This window comes from Hemiscyllium ocellatum, chromosome 36, assembly GCF_020745735.1.
Source record: "Hemiscyllium ocellatum isolate sHemOce1 chromosome 36, sHemOce1.pat.X.cur, whole genome shotgun sequence".
Taxonomy (NCBI): Eukaryota; Metazoa; Chordata; class Chondrichthyes; order Orectolobiformes; family Hemiscylliidae; genus Hemiscyllium; species Hemiscyllium ocellatum.
The window spans coordinates 4,465,357-4,485,289 of NC_083436.1; the positions used below are offsets into that span (position 1 = coordinate 4,465,357).

The window sequence follows — 19,933 nt, forward strand, 5'->3', positions numbered from 1 at the left end:
AGCACGTGTGTATACACATCCCTGACAGCACGTGTGTATACACATCCCTGACAGCACGTGTGTATACCCATCCCTGACAGCACGTGTGTATACACATCTCTGACAGCACGTGTGTATACACATCCCTGACAGCACGTGTGTATACACATCCCTGACAGCACGTGTGTATACACATCTCTGACAGCACGTGTGTATACACATCCCTGACAGCACGTGTGTATACACATCCCTGACAGCACGTGTGTATACACATCCCTGACAGCACGTGTGCATACACATCCCTGACAGCACGTGTGTATACACATCCCTGACAGCACGTGTGTATACACATCCCTGACAGCACGTGTGTATACACATCCCTGACAGCACGTGTGTATACACATCCCTGACAGCACGTGTGTATACACATCCCTGACAGCACGTGTGTATACACATCCCTGACAGCACGTGTGTATACACATCTCTGACAGCACGTGTGTATACACATCCCTGACAGCACGTGTGTATACACATCCCTGACAGCACGTGTGTATACACATCCCTGACAGCACGTGTGTATACACATCCCTGACAGCATGCTTGGGTTTTGCTTCAGTTGCAGATTTTCTAAAACAAAATGAAAGAGGCAAATTGTGACTTGTTGCTGAGTTTTTTAAAAAAGTGTAATTGTGATTAAATAATGTTTCCAGAATATAAATTTGTCACTGTTTTACGTGAAGTTATTGGTGTTGTTTAAAGACAGAAATTCTGAATACTTTTATTTACTAGGCAAGGGGTTCCAAGTGAGTTTTATTAGGAATTCTGCTAAATTGTTGTTAAAGTTTTTTTTTGTTTATTTGTAAAATCGTAGTGGTAGACTTGTTAAAAGCATATAGATATAAATTCAGAATTGAGATCATCATCAAGTAGTTCATACATTCATTTACTGCAGTGACAAACATCAACAAGTTGCTCATAAGTTAGAGTTAAACTTCATTTTTCATTAGAAAATGCCTAGGAAAAATGTAACAATATCATACCTTTAGGGAAATTATCTATCTAAAATTCTTTATTTAGACTTTAAGATGAGGTTAGTGGGATTTTTAATGAAAGTTTAGCTATGACAACTATAATTTGCCCTGCGTAATTGCATTTGTATCTCATTATTACTTAGGAATATATTTACATAGCTATCCTTCTTCCATAATTTGATGTCTAATAAGTGTGTTTTTTAAAATACATTTTCAGGAGAAGACAAGTGCGTTAAGTCTAAGCAATGTGGCTGGAGTCTTCTACATTCTCGTTGGAGGGCTTGGTTTGGCAATGCTGGTGGCTTTGATTGAATTCTGTTACAAGTCAAGAGCAGAGGCAAAACGAATGAAAGTGGCGAAGAATGCACAAGCTATTAACCCAACTTCCTCGCAGAATTCCCAGAATTTTGCAACTTATAAGGAAGGTTACAACGTATATGGGATCGAAAGTGTTAAAATTTAGGGGGTAGGAATGAGGTCCTGTTACAAAATTATAAGTGCACGTTGTAACTTCATTGTCACATCCATAAAACTAATTGCTGAGAAGGCTGATCCAGAGACCGTATGTATTCAGTGTTCTTCTTTTGATGGGTAAATTAAATGATTTGTTTTTGTGTTTATTAAGTATCAACTTATCCCAATGTGGCTTTTTTAATTTTTTGCCTTATTATGATTTCTACCTTAGCTCTCTAATACATACATCAATTGTTTTGTTTGCTGTGTCCTTTGGTTTCTGTCTTTTTAATTATTTACCAGAATATTTCAGATAGTCAGATTGCAACATATGATTTGTTCTTTCCCAGATGACCTTTGGTGATGCCATGAGAAGTAAAGCAAGACTATCAATTACAGGAAGCACTGGAGAAAACGGACGTGTTATGACTCCAGAATTTCCCAAAGCAGTGCATGCAGTACCTACGTGAGGCCTGGCATGAGAATGAATGTCAGTGTGACTAATCTTTCTTGATTGATAAGACTCTTTGAGTGCCTTACATGATGGTTGATGTAAGTTCTTCGTTGATTGGTGCGAGGCATCCAGTGTTGTGAAGATATTTTTCTCAAAGAAGAATTCTTGTCCTTTTGTGTGGAGTTCATCTGAATAGTAATTGGATGCTTTGTTCATGTACACACAACAAAAAAAAACCATCATTGAAAATGAATGGACATGGAGCTTGACTCACATGCACAACTGATGTGGAAGTACTGGAAATAAATCATTTGACAAGGCAGCACGCCTGTGTCTGCAGACACCGCTGTTTAATCCTGGATTCGTATGACTTAAGCACAGTGTCCACTTGACATCAGCCGCATTATGATGTGAAATCTTTTATATTATAGAAAAAAAAACAAAAGTACACTATTTTTAAGTATTTTCACTATCAAGAAATGGCTTTTAAATAACTCTGCTTCCATACTAATCGAATATTAGTAAAACTAAACTGCAGGAAAGTGACCAGGCTAGAGGCATCAATTCCATTGTTTTTTTTTCAAAGCCAAATATATACATGCGCAGAATAAAAGGATTCAACACTTGTAATTTAATACAGTATTGTAAGACTTTCCTGTATATCTTCTTCTTAACATTGGTGTTAATATGAAATACTTGGCAATGCTTGACATTTGAAATAAAATTTTCATATGGTTTATATGCAAAAAGCGTAACTTATTCTAACAGAACTGACTACAATGGGCTGATTTATTTATTGATAGCAGGAGTAATACCAATGGTGTAAGAAACATTCCAAAACATAACCCACCTTGATTATTTTAGTTGTTATTGGTTTCTGCGAAGATGCAAGTCTTTTTCTCATGTACAGTAATTTTAACCTATTGAACTAAAAATTGTATTCAGGACAGAGCTGTCACACTGTATTGAACTCGTGAAGGATAGAAACCTTCCTTGGAGCAGAAATGCAAAAGCTTATTTGGTATTAATTTTCAGTATGATTGTCATATTCTCTGCTGTTTCAGCACTGATGCTTAATTATTTATTTTAAATGGGCAAAATGCCATTAAAGTACTGGACAATGGGATGTTATAAGAATGTGTAAGTGTTTGTGTCCTATTTTGGTATAGTGTAACTTTAAAGCTATGGTGTAGTATATTTAATTTGTTTGTCAAGGAAGGGCTTTTGAAAGTCTTGTAATCTCAGCTGGTTTGAGGGTGCAATAAATATATTATTTGTCCTATTTTCTGGTTACTTTTCTGTGCCAGTTCCCCACTTAAGGTTAGCAAGAAATTTGTTTTCTGTCAATGTTATTCCATTTGTTTCCATTGTTTATCAACAAAGCCAAGATTTCACCAGTATTCCAGTTTGGATTTTCAAATATAAGACAGTAGATTTCTGTTAAGCATCTTGTTGAATGTCTTGTGTCTTTAAATGTGTTTTACTTTGCTTTAAATACTCCTTGAGTTGCAATTACAATAAGCTTCAACTAATGTTGTCATGACCATACCATTGCATGAAGGATGAACATTTTAAGTAATAAGGAACTTGCTATCTCTGATTAGCCATACATGCTATGAGTTGCTGAAGTGTTAGTGAAAGAGTTTAAAAGGTTATACCAAAGCTCACTGGAACATGAAATTATTTGAAATATGATCATCTACACCTTTCAAATGTTGGAAAGCCCCTTTCTTTTACAGAGTCCCATAATAATGCACAGAACGTAGGAAACATGCTAATTGCTGCTCCTTCAAAAGCTTTACTTTCTTAAGATTACTTTGGCTATCTGTGTCATTTTGCACCAGAACGCAAGTTTACACATTGGTCTTGGCACAGATCCAGGCAACATTTAATGCAATACCATATGGTTAATACAAAAGCTTTAACACAAAATCAAAACATTTCAGTTGCTGGAAATCTGAAACAAAGCCAGAAAATGCTGAAAATACTTGCACATCTGGCATCACCGGTTCTCCACAATTTTGTATCAAAGTTGTGTGGACTAATAGCCTGTCAGAATGGTAACAACCTTTTTGAGTTGGTATTTTTGTGACCTGGAATAGCAGGCAGGATTGGATATTGAAAGAAACAATGGACCTCTATTTACAGGAACCCCAGTGGGAATTCCAGTGGCAGCAGTGATTACATTATTAATCGATAATGAGCAAGGAAATGTCTGCAGAATGGAGGAAATGTGTAGAAAGACTGCTGCTCCTCATCCTACTCTAAGCTCATAGACCCATCGATGGTGGAAGTGACTGATACAGTAAAGTCATGAAGAAAAGTCTTCTTCCTTGAAGGGGATGGGAGGAGGCCAGTTAGCCTCAGGTGTGTCTGCAAATCACAAAAGCTGTCAAGTATGGTGCTAAGGACCTGGATCTAGGTCCAGCAAGAAGAGTAGCCAACAATTCTCAGCTTGCATTACTCTCTTGCCTGCATTGTGTTTTCCTAGACAGCTCTCCTCTAATCGATGCAGATTTTGGCAACATATAATTCTTTTCTTCTGGCTCCATCTCAATGGACCATCATCGTATTATACTCATTACTTACAGTCACTATCCTCAACTACTTACCCTCCAGCCTCAGCAAAGCGTTATTCCCTCATACTCCTAACTCCCTGACTTTTTCATTACAGAAGAGAGTGCACATCTCCAGAGAGAAGTGCAGAACTGGGGTTGGAGCTGCAGCCATGGTGATACAGGAGGAAGCCCTTGGAGATAAGCAGGAGGAAGCCCTGGGAGATAAACATGTGGACTCCCTGGGAGATAAACAGGAGGAATCCCTGGGAGATAAAGAGGATGAAGCCCTGGGAGATAAGCAGGAGGAAGCCCTGGGAGATAAACAGGAGGAAGCCCTGGGAGATAAACAGGAGGAAGCCCTGGGAGATAAGCAGGAGGAAGTCCTGAGAGATAAGCAGGAGGAAGCCCTGGGAGATAAACAGGAGGAAGCCCTGGGAGATAAGCAGGAGGAAGCCCTGGGAGATAAGAAGGAAGTCCTGGGAGATAAGCAGGAGGAAGCCCTGGAAGATAAGCAGGAGGAAGCCCTGGGAGATAAGCAGGAGGAAGCCCTGGGAGATAAACAGGAGGAAGCCCTGGGAGATAAACAGGAGGAAGCCCTGGGAGATAAGCAGGAGGAAGCCCTGGGAGATAAGCAGGAGGAAGCCCTGGGAGATAAACAGGAGGAAGCCCTGGGAGATAAGCAGGAGGAAGCCCTGGGAGATAAGAAGGAAGTCCTGGGAGATAAGCAGGAGGAAGCCCTGGGAGATAAGCAGGAGGCCCTGGGAGATAAGCAGGAGGCCCTGGGAGATAAGCAGGAGGCCCTGGGAGATAAGCAGGAGGAAGCCCTGGGAGATAAGCAGGAGGCCCTGGGAGATAAGCAGGAGGCCCTGGGAGATAAGCAGGAGGCCCTGGGAGATAAGCAGGGTGACACCATCAGGCCCTTTACCAATGGAGAGATGAAGAAACCTGATGATAACATTCATACCACACTACTGCTTGGTATTTAACTGTCACTCACTTTGAATCAATGTTATCAATGCTCTAGAATGCATGCTTTGTACTTCGCTAAACTGGGTTCAACACTCATTCATGTCTTTCATCATGCACAGATGCTAACCAAAGAAAAGAGAATGAGTTGTAGGAGGTCTGCCTCTTTGTATTTGCATTGTGCTATGACTCCTGTGCACCCTTCAGCTGTGTAGATCCACATACCTTGTTTGAGATCAACTACTCAGATAAATGGGATTGTAGCTTAAATAGTGAGAAGCATATCCTAAAATGTGTATAAGACACTTGTTAGACCTTAGCTGGAATACTGAATACAATTCTGGACACACATTGGAGAGAAATCAGAAGTGATTTACATAAGCAATTCCAGGGACAAGAAACTTAAAATCATGAGCATGGATCGAAGAAGTTGGAGCTGTTCTCCTTGGAGGAAAGAAGACTAAGACACCTTCTGATGGAGGTTACATCAGTAACAGCAGCCTGGAATTTACCAGTTGGCCTTGTTCTGAATCTTTTGATTCTATGATGAATTTTTAAATTTTTAAAATTTTAAATTTTTAAATTCGTTCTTGGAGTGTGCACATGATTTGCAAGACGAACATTTATTTCCCGTACAAAGTTGCCCATGAGGCATTGGTGGTGAGCAATGCACAAACTATACTGTGATGATTCGCAAATTCAACTCCAAATAGCACTAAAAGGCCCTCGAAAATTCAATCAGGGCAATGAATCAGAAAAGAAACCATCCTGTAACTAGCATGCACAGAAAGAGGGAGGTGCTACTTCTCCAGTCGGACGCTTACATTTGCTGCTGTAAGACAAACATTGGAGAGAAATGGAAAAGGTGAGGATGCTGACACAGGCAGAGAAGAGGAACGGATGAGGGTGAGGTGAGGAATCTAACCATTGGAACGAAAAGATGTAGTGGTAGACCTAAGTGGGACTTAGGGCATAAGCAAGAATAAGATTCTTCTAGTCTATATTTGATGTAATGGTAAAATATAAGGCAAGAGTCCATATTTAGTTAAGGTAGATTTGGTCCCAAAAGGGGAGGCACAGTGGCTGTTAACACTGCTGCCTCACAGAGCAAGGGCCTTAGTTCAATTCCGGCTGTGGTTGACTATTTTCTCTGTGGAGTTTGCACATTCTCCCCTGTCTGTGTGGGTTTCCATCGGGTGCTCAGGTTTCCACCTACAGGCTGAAATGTGCAGGTTGGGTGGATTGACCACACTAAATTGTTCGTAGTGTACAGAGATGTGCAGGTTAGGTGGGTTAGCCATGGTAGATGCAGAGTTATGGGGAAAAGGTGTGGGGATGGTGTGGGGGTAGTGTGTTGAGCAAGTTCTGGGTGAGGCAGATTCTTCAGAGAGTATGTGCAGACTTGATGGGCTGAATGGCTACCCTTGCACTGTAGGGATTCTATGTTTCTACTGTGATCTCATGTCTGTGATTTGCACATTATGTGGGGAAGCCTAGACATCCTGGTGGTATAGATGATCATGTGCGCAGAGGTGTTTTTCAGCCTTGGAAAATGGTGAAAGTGATAAGTCCTTTGTGGAGGTCAATGAGAGCCAAAAGCCTAGCACTGTGAGTGACCCAGCTGCTCAGGAGTGCAGGGTGAAGTTTGGAAAGGCAATAGTGGACTTATTAGTGAGAGGAGTAGACAGGCACTTCTCTGAACATAGACATGGCTTAAGGATGATGTACTTCTTCCAAGGTGCCAGAGTAAAGGTATGACAGAAAAACAGAGCATTATGAAGGCGGGGGGAGGGTGAACAGCCAGAGGTTGTGATTCATGGTCGGATGAATTACACAAGGAGAAAAGAAATTATGTCCTGGATTCAGACTTGAGAGAGTTGGGTAGGAAATTAAAAAATAGGGATTCAAAAACAATAATCTCTGGATTACTCCTGATGCCAGGCTTCAATTAGTGTAAGAATAGAAGGGTAGAGCAGATGAATGTGTGGCCGGTGAGATGGTGCATGAGGGGCTTGATTCCTGAAACATTGAAACTGTTTCTGGGGAGGTGAGACCTGTACAAGTTGGATGGATTACACCAGAACAGGAATGGGACCAACACTTCCATGGGGAGGCTTGTTACTGCTGTTAGGGTGAGTTTAAACTAGATTCACAGAGGGATGAGATCCTGACAAGTAACTCAGAATAGAGAGAAACTGAGATGGAATTAAAAGTTGAAACGTAAGTAAGGGAGTCTGGAAGGCAAATGAAACATAGGATAGAGAAGAAAGAAATGAGTTTAGCAAAACTAAATGGAACATATTTCTCAGGCTCCATGTATTAATTTAAGATAAACAGACACCAATAAGTAGCAGAAGTGTAATATAGCTATGTCAAAGGCTGAGCTGAAAGTTGAGCAGGATTGGCAGCTCAGCATTCTTAGTTATAGGATATTTAGGTGAAATAGCGATTGAAGAAGATGGAGTGTCTCAATATTGATTAGGGAAACAATTATAGCAGATGATATCTTGGAGGGATCATCAAATGAAACCACTTAAGACCATAAAACTAGGAGCAGAAATTAGGCCATCTGGCCCATCGAGTCAGCTCTGTCATCCTATCATGGCTGATAGGTTTATCAATCTGATGTTCCCACTTTCTCCATGTAACCTTTGATCCCTTTGGCAATCAAGAATTTATTTGTCTCAGTTTTAAATATACTTAATGACCTGGCCTCCACAGCCTTCTGTGGCAATGAATTCCATAGATTCACCACTCTAAAGCTGTGCTCTTGGACCCTCATCTCTCCTGCCAACAGAACCACCTACCCAATACCCACTCTGTCCAAGCCGTTCAATATTCTGCAAGTTTCAACCAGATCCCCCCTCATCCTTTTAAAGGGTAGAGGTAAATAATAGACACAGAATAAACACGTTGTTGGCTTTGTGCTCTAAGTCTCCAACTGTCTGAGAGAGATATGGGATCAAATATGCAACCAAATTTCAGAGAAGGTAAAGATATTAAAACAGTAATGGTTAGGAATTTTAATTACCAAAATATTAACTGGGATTAAGCCCAGGCAGGTGGAACCTCACTCCAACCCTAACTAGATATTCATTTGCATTTCCACATCCTCCAGGACTATGGGCTAAAAGCTGTTGAGTGTGATTAGTGTAATCAGACCTTTGTTAACAGATGTGGACACAATAGCTCAAATGGCTTCCTTCTGTGCTGTAAATGTCAATGAGCCTATAAGAAGCCTGTGTTTGGAGCAACACAAGGAAGGAGAGTAGGTTAGTGAACAAGACTGTTTGGACTGGACCAAGTAAGGCCAGAAGCTGCAGCGCTGACAGGAAGTGAGGTCACTGTGATGGTGGAGAAGCAAGAATACCAGATGATCATAAGTCTGGTGTTAATGGTTTGGGAATCTGAGTAGGCAGGGTGGTGGGTTTATGTGTTCAGATACCCATTTGAAATTGGTTATTTGGACGAGGGCTTCAGGTATTTGGGGGGATTGAATGTCAGGGGTGGGGTTGGTTTTCAGGAGTGATGGCTGGGGATTGGGACTGGGGGACGTTAGGGTGCAGGTGTTTGCAAAACATGGGGTTAGGTATCAACGGGTGGTTGGTGGGTGTCACACACTGGGGTAAATACTAAAGATTTGAATTTAGCCCAGCTCATTGTACAACAGCTGAAATATTCCTCCAATACACAGAGATTGCATAGAGTTAGACAAGATTAAATTAAATTAATTCCAAAAATGTTGAATAAAAGTAATTTAGCTGTTTGGCCAAGTGAAGGCTGCTGTGTTTGGAAATAAAGCACAGATTCTACAGCTGCCAAGAAGTACCAATGCCTGGATCAGGTTCAGCATTGGTCAGACTCCATGCAAAACTCCCAACAATGTGTCTTATTCCCAACCTGAACCAGAGAAATAGAGCATCTTTTGTGAATTGCACATGAGTCATCACCATGGACATTCCAAATGAGAGAACCAGTTCATATGGAATTCTGAGCAATATGCAGCAATGAGTCCCACATTCAGTGGAAAATAATCTGTATCTGAAGCGGATCCTAAGTTGGTGAATCTACATGTATCTAGGAATTATGTACAGTCCAACCCACAATTTGGAGATGGGATCATTTACATGGCCAATGGTTTAAAGATGCCCTTCCCTGATCCAGCTGTCAACGTTGGAATGGTCACCACATTGCTTATCTTTATTGCAGGGAGCAGCAGGGTCTTACCTGGGTAAGCTGACATGAGTCCAAATTATGAGCAAAATTTGGGAAATTTTCTGGGTAACTCCAGGAGGTCCCTGCTCAAATATACCTTGTTTATTTCTTTCTACGTGCCATCTAACATTAGAGAAATTTCAAATGTGTCAAAATCCCAGAGGAATTGGATTTCTTTTCTTGATTTCCTAGCTCCTCTGACTGATTTCCATCAACATTATTGTAGTTGATTAGGGAAGTTCTGAATTCCTGGCAAATATGTTGCGCTGATTTCCAACTTCATACAAGTTGCCAATCTAGCCCTTCTTATCTGCAGAAGTGAATTCAGCATTTCTGAGAAGAGATTCTGCTCCAGAAGTGTGGAGTTGTACTTCCATTCTGATAGTTGTTTCATCATGCAGAACTGTGAGAGGAGAGTAAACCATACATCTATATCACCGTGGGCGGCACGGTGGCACAGTGGTTAGCACTGCTGCCTCACAGCGCCTGAAGACCCAGGTTCAATTCCCGACTGTGTGGAGTTTGCACGTTCTCCCCGTGTCTGCGTGGGTTTCCTCCGGGTGCTCCGGTTTCCTCCCACAGTCCAAAGATGTGCGGGTCAGGTGAATTGGCCATGCTAAATTGCCCGTAGTGTTAGGTAAGGGGTAATGTAGGGGTATGGGTGGGTTTCGCTTCGGCGGGTCGGTGTGGACTTGTTGGGCCGAAGGGCCTGTTTCCACACTGTAAGTCTAATCTAGTCTAATCTAATCACAACAATCAGCTGCAATTCCCAAAATGGAAAGATCCTGACTGCTGGCAAATGTTAAGTCCATTAGTTGTGTATGATATTGGGGTGCTCAGAAGACAGGTACTAGGGGAATAGAAGGCCAAGTGGGCAGGATACCGCTTAGGAAGGAGCAGGTTCCAGGTAGACATGTTGCCAGGTAGGATAGGGTGCCAGCTGGGAAGAAGTAAGATGCCAATGGGAAGATGGGTAGGAGGTAGGATGTCAGGTACGTAGAATGCCAGTTTAGGAGAGGATGGATAATATTCCAACTGGGTAGTGAGAACAGTGCCAGATGGGTAAGATGCCAATTTTAAAAGGGTGGGGTGCTGAGTGGGTAGAATGCCAAGGTACAAGGTGGCAAGGAGGCCAGTTAAATGATGAAATACTTTGGGGCAGTGAGTGGAAGAAATCAGTTTATGGTTGATGGAAAAAATCAGGTCTGTCAGAAGGTGGAGAAGGAAGTTGTTGTGTCTGGGAGAAATCTTGTCGAGTGGTAGGGGGAAGGTGATGTTATATCAGGTTCAGTAGCAAGTGGAAGTGGTCTAGTTCCAACCAGTCTTGCAGGGGAGTGGTTAACTCAGCTAATGTGCATTGGCAATGAATTCAGCTCAGATCATCTAGGGGCTGGGGTGGTCCAGATAGGTCCAGTATGGTGAAGGATTGAGATAATGCATTGCCTCAGTTCTAATAGTTGGCTCTCTGAGGTAGAGTTCTCTGGATGACAAAAGATATAGAAATTAACAATAAAGAAAAAAATGTTTCTGACAGGTTTAAGGCAGAAAGTACAATTGGGGACCAAGAAGGAGATTTAGAGAAAAGATGAAAAAACAAATAACAGCAGTAAAGAGGAATAATGAGAAAAGTCTAGTAGCTAGCCTAAAGGAGAGGGTGGCTCAGTAGCTAGCACTGCTGCCTCACAGCACCAGGGACCCAGGTTCAATTCCAACATGGGGTGATTGCCTGTGTGAGGTTTGCACATTCTCCTCTTGCCTGTGTGGATTTTCTCTGGGTGCTCTGGCTTCCTTCCACAGTCCAAAGTTAAACAGATTAGATGAATTGCCATGCTAAAATGCCCATAGTGTTCAGGGATGGTGCATTAGTTAGGGGAAAATAGGGTAAGGGAAAGGGTCTGGATGGGATACTCTTCGGTGGGTTGGTGTGGACATATTGAGCCAAATGGCCTGTCTCCACACTATGGAATAGGGACAGAAATAATACAAGTGTGGTTAAAGAAAGATTGGGCCCATTAGAGACTAAAGAAAGGATCTACATGTGGTGGCAGGAGTATTGCCTGAAGGATTAAATGAAAATTTGCATTTGTCTTTATAAAAGAGGAGGATGCTGCAAGAGTATAGTGACAAAAGATGAAAAGGGTTCAAAATGATTAATGAAGCAGTCTCAAATAGATTGTTGACACCTAAAGTTGACAACGCATCAAGGACTTTGAAGGAAATGAAGGTAGAAATTGTGGGGATACTGGTCACAATCGTTCTGTCATCCCTATATTTGGAGGATGTGCCAGAAGACTGGAAAATTGCAAATATTATGGTCTTGTTCAAGAAAGGTTGTAAGGATAATGCCAGCAATTATACTCTAATCAATTTAAACTCCATTTTTTCTCCACAGATGCTGCCAAACCTGTTGAGTTTCTCCGAATTTTCTGTTCTTGGTTAAAATTTCCAGTGTCTGCACTTCATTGTTTTATATTATATCATTACTCTACAATCCTGTTAAGGTAGAAATTTAGTAGAGATATATCAGCCAGCTATGGAAATGGTTCCACAATTTGTTGGATTTGTTAACTATAGGTTCAGAGGAAAATTCTTGCCTAATCTGTCACCAGAGTGTGAACTTCTATGTAAGCTCACCACAAAGGATGTGCAGTGGTCCTGAGACACAAAACAAGCAACAGCTTTCACTAGAATGAGCAACCAGATATGACAACATCTGTGCCAAACTGCTTGATTATCATTGACCATGTCAATGATTAAGTGTGATGCCAGTGAGACAGGACTTGTACTTTGAGATTATTGCTGACTAGTTCTTGTACAAAACTGTGATGAATGATGATTATCAACATCATGAACCTTTCACCTTCAATGTATTTGAAAATTCAGAAATATTGTAAGCTCTGCGTGATTTTGTTTTACTGTACCAATTAAAACTTCTACAATTGTGTTATGTCCCATGGCAGAGTCTACATATTCATTTATCTCCTGTGAATAATACTATTGTTCTGCCAGAGATTACAGCTTTCCAAGTACTCTTTGAAACGGATTGAATTTTACAAGAAGAGTCCTTGAGAAAATCAAGAAGACTGCTTACTGATCTCATCAATTATAAGACTGACAGGTACCAATTTTTATTCACAATGATTGTTTTCTCCTAATGGTTTCAAACATAATACAAAAAAAAGTATTAACTCAGCACACTTTGTCAAACAATCACAATTTTTAAAGAAGTGTTCATTTAAATGACTGTAAATATATGTTTCAGTTGTCAATCAATCACTAGCCACTGCATATAATTCACCAATATTCAGTCACCTCAGAAATGTTTCAATTGTGTGGTTAATTCCATGAACTGAGATCTGGATCAGTTTTAGAGGGAGTGGCGTTGGTGGAGAATGGGAGAGCAATTGTGATAAAGAATTCTATTGTGAGGATAACAAATTGATATTTCAGTGAGCACAGATGTGGCAGCAGGATGGTAGCTTGCTTCCTTGATGCCAGGGTTAAAGACATCACTTAGCGGCTGCAGGACATTCTGAATGAGGAGTAAGGTCATGGTCCATGACCGACATCAATAGAGAGATAAGGTCCTGCCAACAGAATATACTGAGTTTTACATTTGGCATCATGCGCTGGAGTGATCAGTAATAGGAGCATAGACCGTATCAATGCATGGCTAGAGAAATGGTTTGGAAAGAATGATTTAGATTCCTGATTCTGGGAAAAAAAAATGGGCAAGGAAGCGAACATTCAAAGGTCTGCAATACTTGGAAAGGACAAGGAAACGGGAAAGAAAGGTAGGGTAGTGTTGTCAGTAAAGGAATGAAATTAGTGCAATAGAGAAAAAGGGTATTAACTCAGAAAATCTAGATGTAGAATCAGTCTTTGTGAAGCTAAGAAACCACAAGGAGTGGAAAATATTAGCAGTTATTGTCTGTAGGTCACTGACCAGTAGTGCAATGGAAGGAATTGACATTAAACAGAAAATTACAGATACATACAATAAGGGTGCAAGAGTTACGATGAGTGACTTTAATTTACATATAACACTGGCAAACTACAGTATCAATAATGTCATAGTGGATATATTACTAGAGTATATAGAAGTTTTTTTTTAAAACTGGTATATTGAAGAATTGATTAGATTTAGTATTGTGATAGAGTTAGAATGAGCGGTGATCCTGAGAATGTGAGATAGCAAATAAAAGATAGTAGCATTTATTTTTGTGCAATGTAGTAGATCACTTATCTTTGTTTTACATTGCTGTGTGTTCTTTTTTAAGCAGGGTACAGTACTAACCCAAGCTGCAGTGTGAATCCATCTAGCTTAGTCTGCTGACACGACGTGCCTCCTGTGGCAGTCATCTGTCCACCAATTCAGCAAAGCCTCCAAGTCCCTGTCCATGTCACATAGAGCAGGCTTCCTTTTCCACTGGGCTATGTGTTCACTGATACCAGTTGAGCATTACAGTGTGAGCTCCAGTTTGGTTTGATGCATCTGAAGTAGTAAACGGCTGGGCATTAACTATGGCAGCAAAGGTATAAATGCTACTTGTTCTTGGCAATGGGGAGCCTTTCTACCTTTCTGTCCGACTGACTCTCTGAGGAAGTCTTGCAACAGCCTAGTTGCAAAATTAATGAGGTGAAGATCAGAAGATTGCATTTGAAAAATCGCTTCAAGTCATGGTAGACTAAATTCCACGAATCTCATTTAACAGGACAGAACAATTCAAAATACAAAATGTGCACCACGTTTAGAATGTTAAACTGATCCAAATGATTGCTACAGAGATGTCAAATAACAATTCTGACAAATCAAGCATGGGCATCGGAAATTGGTGCAAGATTCAGATGATTCAATCTGAACTAGTCTAGCTGTTATTTGGGTAGAAATTTGACTGAAGTGTTTCCATATTTGCTGTAGTCATGTGAACTGTATCATGGGTCATTCACTGTGACCATCCATTTTACAATCAGTTTAATAAATACACACAACTTGTCCCGTTAGTTCATAACATGGCGTCAAAGTGGACTTAAGATTAATTGTTGAAGAAAAAAAATAGGACAGCTGCAAAAAGAGGAACACAGGAATTTTCAGAGCTGTTGAAAACTGCTAAGAGCCACAGTAAAGGAACAAAGAAGCTGCCATGGCTAAATACTCTTGAGCAAGACACAACAAAGACAAATCTTCCTCTCCTTGCATCCGTTGAAATAAAAGATAATATAAAACTCAACTGGGAGGTTTTCCATTCACAATGACAAAACTACAAAATTGTGGGTGGCACGGTGGTACAGTGGTTAGTACTGCTGCCTCACAACGCCAGAGACGCGGGTTCAATTCCTGCCTCAGGTGACTGACTGTGTGGAATTTGCACATTCTCCCCGTGTCGGCGTGGGTTTCCTCCGGGTGCTCCGGTTTCCTCCCACAGTCCAAAGATGTGTAGGTCAGGTGAATTGGCCATGTTAAATTGTCCCATAATGTTAGGTAAAGGGGTAAATGTAGGGGTATGGGTGGTTGCGCTTTGGCGGGTCGGTGTGGACTTGTTGGGCCGAAGGGCCTATTTCCACACTGTAAGTAATCTAATTGTAACAGGATGTTGTTAAGCTTGAGAGGGTGTAGAAAAGATTTACAAGAGTGTAGCTGGGACTGGAAGGTTTAAGATAGAGAGAGAATGAGGTGTGACCTTAAAGAGGTTTATAAAATCATAAGGATTCATTGGTAAGGTGAATAGCCAAGGTGTTTTTAAAAGACTGGGGAGTCCATAACCTGAGGCCATCAGTTTAAGATGAGAGGGAAAGATTATAAAAGGGCTTGAGGGGTAACTTTTTCAAGCAGAGGATGGTGCATGCATGGAGCTGCCAGATGAAGTTGTAGGGGCAGGTACAATTACAACATTTAAAAGGCATCTGGCTGGATTTTTAGAGGAATATGGGTCAAATGCTGGTAAATGGGACTCGGGCAGATTGGGATGTCTGGTCAGCACAGACAAATTGGACCAAAGTGCCTGTTTCCCTGTTGTGTGACTCTATGACTCTATTTAGTTAACAAACCAGGCTTAGCTATGAGTAGTTACATTTTATCTGGTCCAATTGTTACAAAGTATGTATAATCTGAGTCTCTCAAAAGAGCGGGAAAAACAGATTGAATACATTTTGCAAGCATTTAAAGTATGAGTTGAACCCTTGGTGAATGTATGTTAAGAATGGTACATGTCCAATATTAGAGCTCAGGAAGAAAAAGAACATAATGACAGATATTACATTTGATTCCTTACAGTGTGGAAACAGGCCCTTCAGTCCAACCAGTCCACACAACCCTCCAAAGAGTAACCCACCCAGACCCATTTCCCTCTGACTAATGCACCAAAATACTATGGGCACTTTAGCAAGGCCAATTCACTTGGCCTGCAGGAGGAAACCAGAGTACCCAGAGGAAATCCATGCAGACACAGGGAGAATGTGTAGACTCCACACAGACAGCTGCCTAAGGCTGTAATTGAACCTGGAACCCTGGTGCTATGAGCCAGCAGTGCTAACCACTGAGCCACCATGCCACTCAAATATGTGGCACCAGGAACTTGATCTCATAAAGGATAACATTATTTTCGGAATAAGTGGTCCTACTATAATTGTGTGACTGCCAAGGGAAGATAAATTGCATTTCAAACATAGGCCGAAGCTCTGCTTGTAAGTCAACAGCTCCAATTCATGCATGGGAGAACAGATGAGGTTGCCCAGAATGTGAAGCTACAGCCCAGATTTCTGTGTGATGTCTACTGGCAGCTCAGATCTGTCCATTATTTTAAAAAAATCGACCTATATCTTTCAAGATGAGGGAAAGGGCTGTGGACAGGATGAGGCAACTGACCATGGCACCATGGTCCAGACGGCCATTCAAGAGGGGGATACAAAAAGACAAGTAGTTGTTATAGGGGACTCTATAATTAGGAAGACAGATCGTATCCTTTCTGAGCTGGATCGGGAGCCCCGGATGGTGTGTTGCCTGCCCGGTGCCACTGTGCAGTACATCTCTGACCGGCTTGAAAGGATATTGAAGTGGGAGAGGGAGGATCTAGTTGTGGTCCACATTGGCACTAACAACATAGGCAAAGCTGGGAAGATGGGCCTGTTTGGGGATTATCAAGCATCAGGAAGGAAATTGAAGAACAGGTCCTTGAGGGTTATAATCTCTGGATTACTGCCCGAGCCACATGCCAGGCACAGGATAAGAAAATTAGGGAATGGTGTGGGAAAGAGAGATACAGTTTTGAGATCAGGTTTGGAACTGAGGGAACCTGCATCGATGGGATGGTCTCCACCTGAACTGACCTGGAACCAGTGTTCTAGCGAAAAGGATAAATAGGCTGGTCACGAGGACATTAAACTAGTGAATTGGGGGGGAGGGAAAGGGAAAGCGCCAGGGAGTATGGAGTCAACTAGCAAGATAAGCAGCAGGTTAGCATGTGTGCAGGGTTAAGGTCAAGGCTGACTAGAAATGATGCAAAAAGGAAGGATAACTTAGAACATATCATTAGAGATGTTGGAAACCATGTGGTTAAGAAAATTACATTAACGTGCTTTACCTGAATACTCGTATTGTTTGTAATAAAGTAAATGAATTAACGGAACAAATCATCATGAATGATTATGATGTGATAAGCATCACAGAGATGTGATTGCAGGGGATTCAGGACTGGCAGTTAAACATTCAAGGATTTACAACTTATCAAAAAGACTGGGAGGTGGGCAGAGGGCGTGGGGTTGCATTGTTAGTTAAGAATGAAATTAAATCTATAGCACTGAGTGACATCGGGTCAGATGATGGAGTTGAGGAACCACAAATGTAAAAAAATCTATAATGGGAGTTATGTACAGACCTCCTAACAGCATCCCGCAAGATGTACTGGGAAATAGATAGGGCATGTCAGAAAGGCAAGTCACGGTGATTATGAGGGATTTCAATATGCAGCTGGAATGGGTGAATAATGTCAAGATTAGAGTGGTGCTAGAAAAACATAGCAGGTCAGGCAGCATCCAAGGATCAGGAAAATTGATGAAGGGCTTTTGCCTGAAACATCAATTTTCCTGCTCCTCAGATGCTGCCTGACTAGCTGTGCTTTTCCAGAACCACTCTAATCTTGATTCTAATCTCCAGCATCTGCAGTACCCACTTCTGACTGGGTGAAAAATGTTGCTGGTGAATCCAAAGAAAGGGAATTCATGGAATGCTTACAGGATGGCTTTTTGGAACAGCTTGTGATGGAGCCCACAAGGGAGCAAGCTATTCTGGACTTAGTACAATGCAAAGAGCCAGACTTTATAAAATATCTTAAAGTAAGGGAACACTTAGGAGGCAGCGATAATAATATGGTAGAGTTCAGTCTGCAGTTTGAAAGAGAGAAGGCAAAATCGGATATAATGGTGTTACAGTTAAATTAAGGTAATCACAAGGGCATGAGAGAGGAACTGACGAAAATCGACTGGAAGCAGAGCCTAGTGGGGAAGACAGTAGAGCAATAATGGCAGGAGTTTCTGGGTGTAATTGAGGACACGGTACAGAGGTTCATCCCAAAGAGTAGAAAGATTACTGGGGGCGGGTTGCAGAGATTGGACAACTATGGTTGACAAAGGAAGTCAGGAAATGTATCAATGAAAAAGAGAGAGCCTATAAAGTGGCCAAGAGCACTGGGAAATCAGAAGATTGGGAAGACTACAAAAACAAACAGAGGATAACGAAGAGAGAAATAAGGAAGGTGAGGATGAAATATAAAGTAGGCTAGCCAGAAATATTAGAAATGATAGTAAAAGTTTCTTTCAATACATAAGAAATAAATGAGAGACAGAAGTAGAAATTGGGCCACTCCAAATTGATGCAGGAAGGCTGATGTTGGGAGATAAGGAAATAGCTGAAGAATTTAATAAGTACACTGTGTCATTCTTCACATGGAAGACCTGAGTAATATCGCAACAATTCAGGAGAGTCAGGGGCAGAGTTGAGTATGGTAGCCATTACAAAAGACTAGAAGATCTAAAATGTCTAAAAATTGATAAATATCCTGGCCCCGACGGGCTACATCCTAGAGTTCTGAGGGAGGTGGCTGAGGAAATAGCGGAGGCATTGGTTGTGATCTTTCAAAAGTTCCAGATGATTGAAAAATCACTGTTGTAACTCCCTTGTTCAAGAAAGGATCAAGACAAATGATGGAAAATTATAGACTGGTTAGATTAACCTCATTTGTTGGTAAAATTCTAGAATCCATCATTAAGGATGAGATTTCTAAATTCTTGGAAGTGCAGGGTCAGATTAGAACAACTCAGAATGGATTTAGTAAGGGGAGGCCATGCCTGACAAATCTGTTGGAATTCTTTGAAGAGGTAACAAGTAGGTTAGAGCAGGAAAACCCAGTGGATATTATCTATTTAGACTTCTAAAGGTTTTTGATAAGGTGCCTCACGGGAGGCTGCTGAGTAAGGTGAGGGCCCATGCTGTTTGAGGTGAGCTACTGGCATGGATTGAGGATTGGCTGTTTGACAGAAGACAGAGAGTTGGGATTAAAAGTTATTTTTCAGAATGGCAGCTGGTGACAAGCAGTGCCCCACAGGGTTCAGTGTTGGGGCCGCAGGTGTTCACTTTATATGTTAATGATCTGGACAAAGGGACTGGGGCATTCTGGCGAAGTTTGCTGATGATACGAAGTAAGATGGGCAGACAGGTAGTACTGAGGAAGTGGGGAGGCTGCAGAAAGATCTAGACAGTTTGGGAGAGTGGGCCAGGAAATGGCTGATGAAATTCAACGTGAGCAAATGCGAGGTCTTGCACTTTGGAAAAAAGAATGCAGTCATGGGACTATTTTCTGAATGGTGAGAAAATTCGTAAAGCCAAAGTACAAAGGGATCTGGGAGTGCTAGTCCAGGATTCTCTAAAGGTTAACTTGCAAGTTGAGTCCATGATTAAGAAAGTGAATGTAATGTTGTCATTTATCTCAAGACGGTTGGAAAATAAAAGCAGAGATGTGCTTCTGAGACTTTATAAAGCTCTAGTTAGGCCCATTTAGAATACTCTGTCCAATTTTGGGTCCCACACCTCAGGAAGGCTCTGGAGTGTGTCCAGCAGAGATTCCACACAGATGATCCCTGGAATGGTAGGCCTAAGAGAGGAAGCTCTAAAGTGGGCGGCACGGTGGCACAGTGGTTAGCACTGCTGCCTCACAGCACCTGAGACCCAGGTTCAATTCCCGACTCAGGTGACTGACTGTGTGGAGTTTGCACGTTCTCCCCGT

At 41.5% G+C, this 19,933-nt stretch overlaps 1 protein-coding gene across 3 annotated transcripts in view; it reads left to right on the plus strand.

Moving 5' to 3' along the window:
- The window catches only part of gria2b (glutamate receptor, ionotropic, AMPA 2b), a 155,733-nt gene extending 153,113 nt beyond the window's left edge, over window positions 1–2,620 (plus strand). For 2 of the 3 annotated variants that reach the window (XM_060851650.1, XM_060851649.1), the window contains exon 15: window positions 1,228–1,906. In XM_060851650.1, the coding sequence (XP_060707633.1) occupies window positions 1,228–1,473 (246 nt within the window). In that variant the 3' untranslated portion in view covers window positions 1,474–1,906. Of the gene's footprint in view, window positions 1–1,227 lie in introns of all 3 variants that reach the window. The other variant, XM_060851648.1, reaches the window with a different exon arrangement.
- The last annotated feature ends 17,313 nt before the right edge of the window (window positions 2,621–19,933 follow it).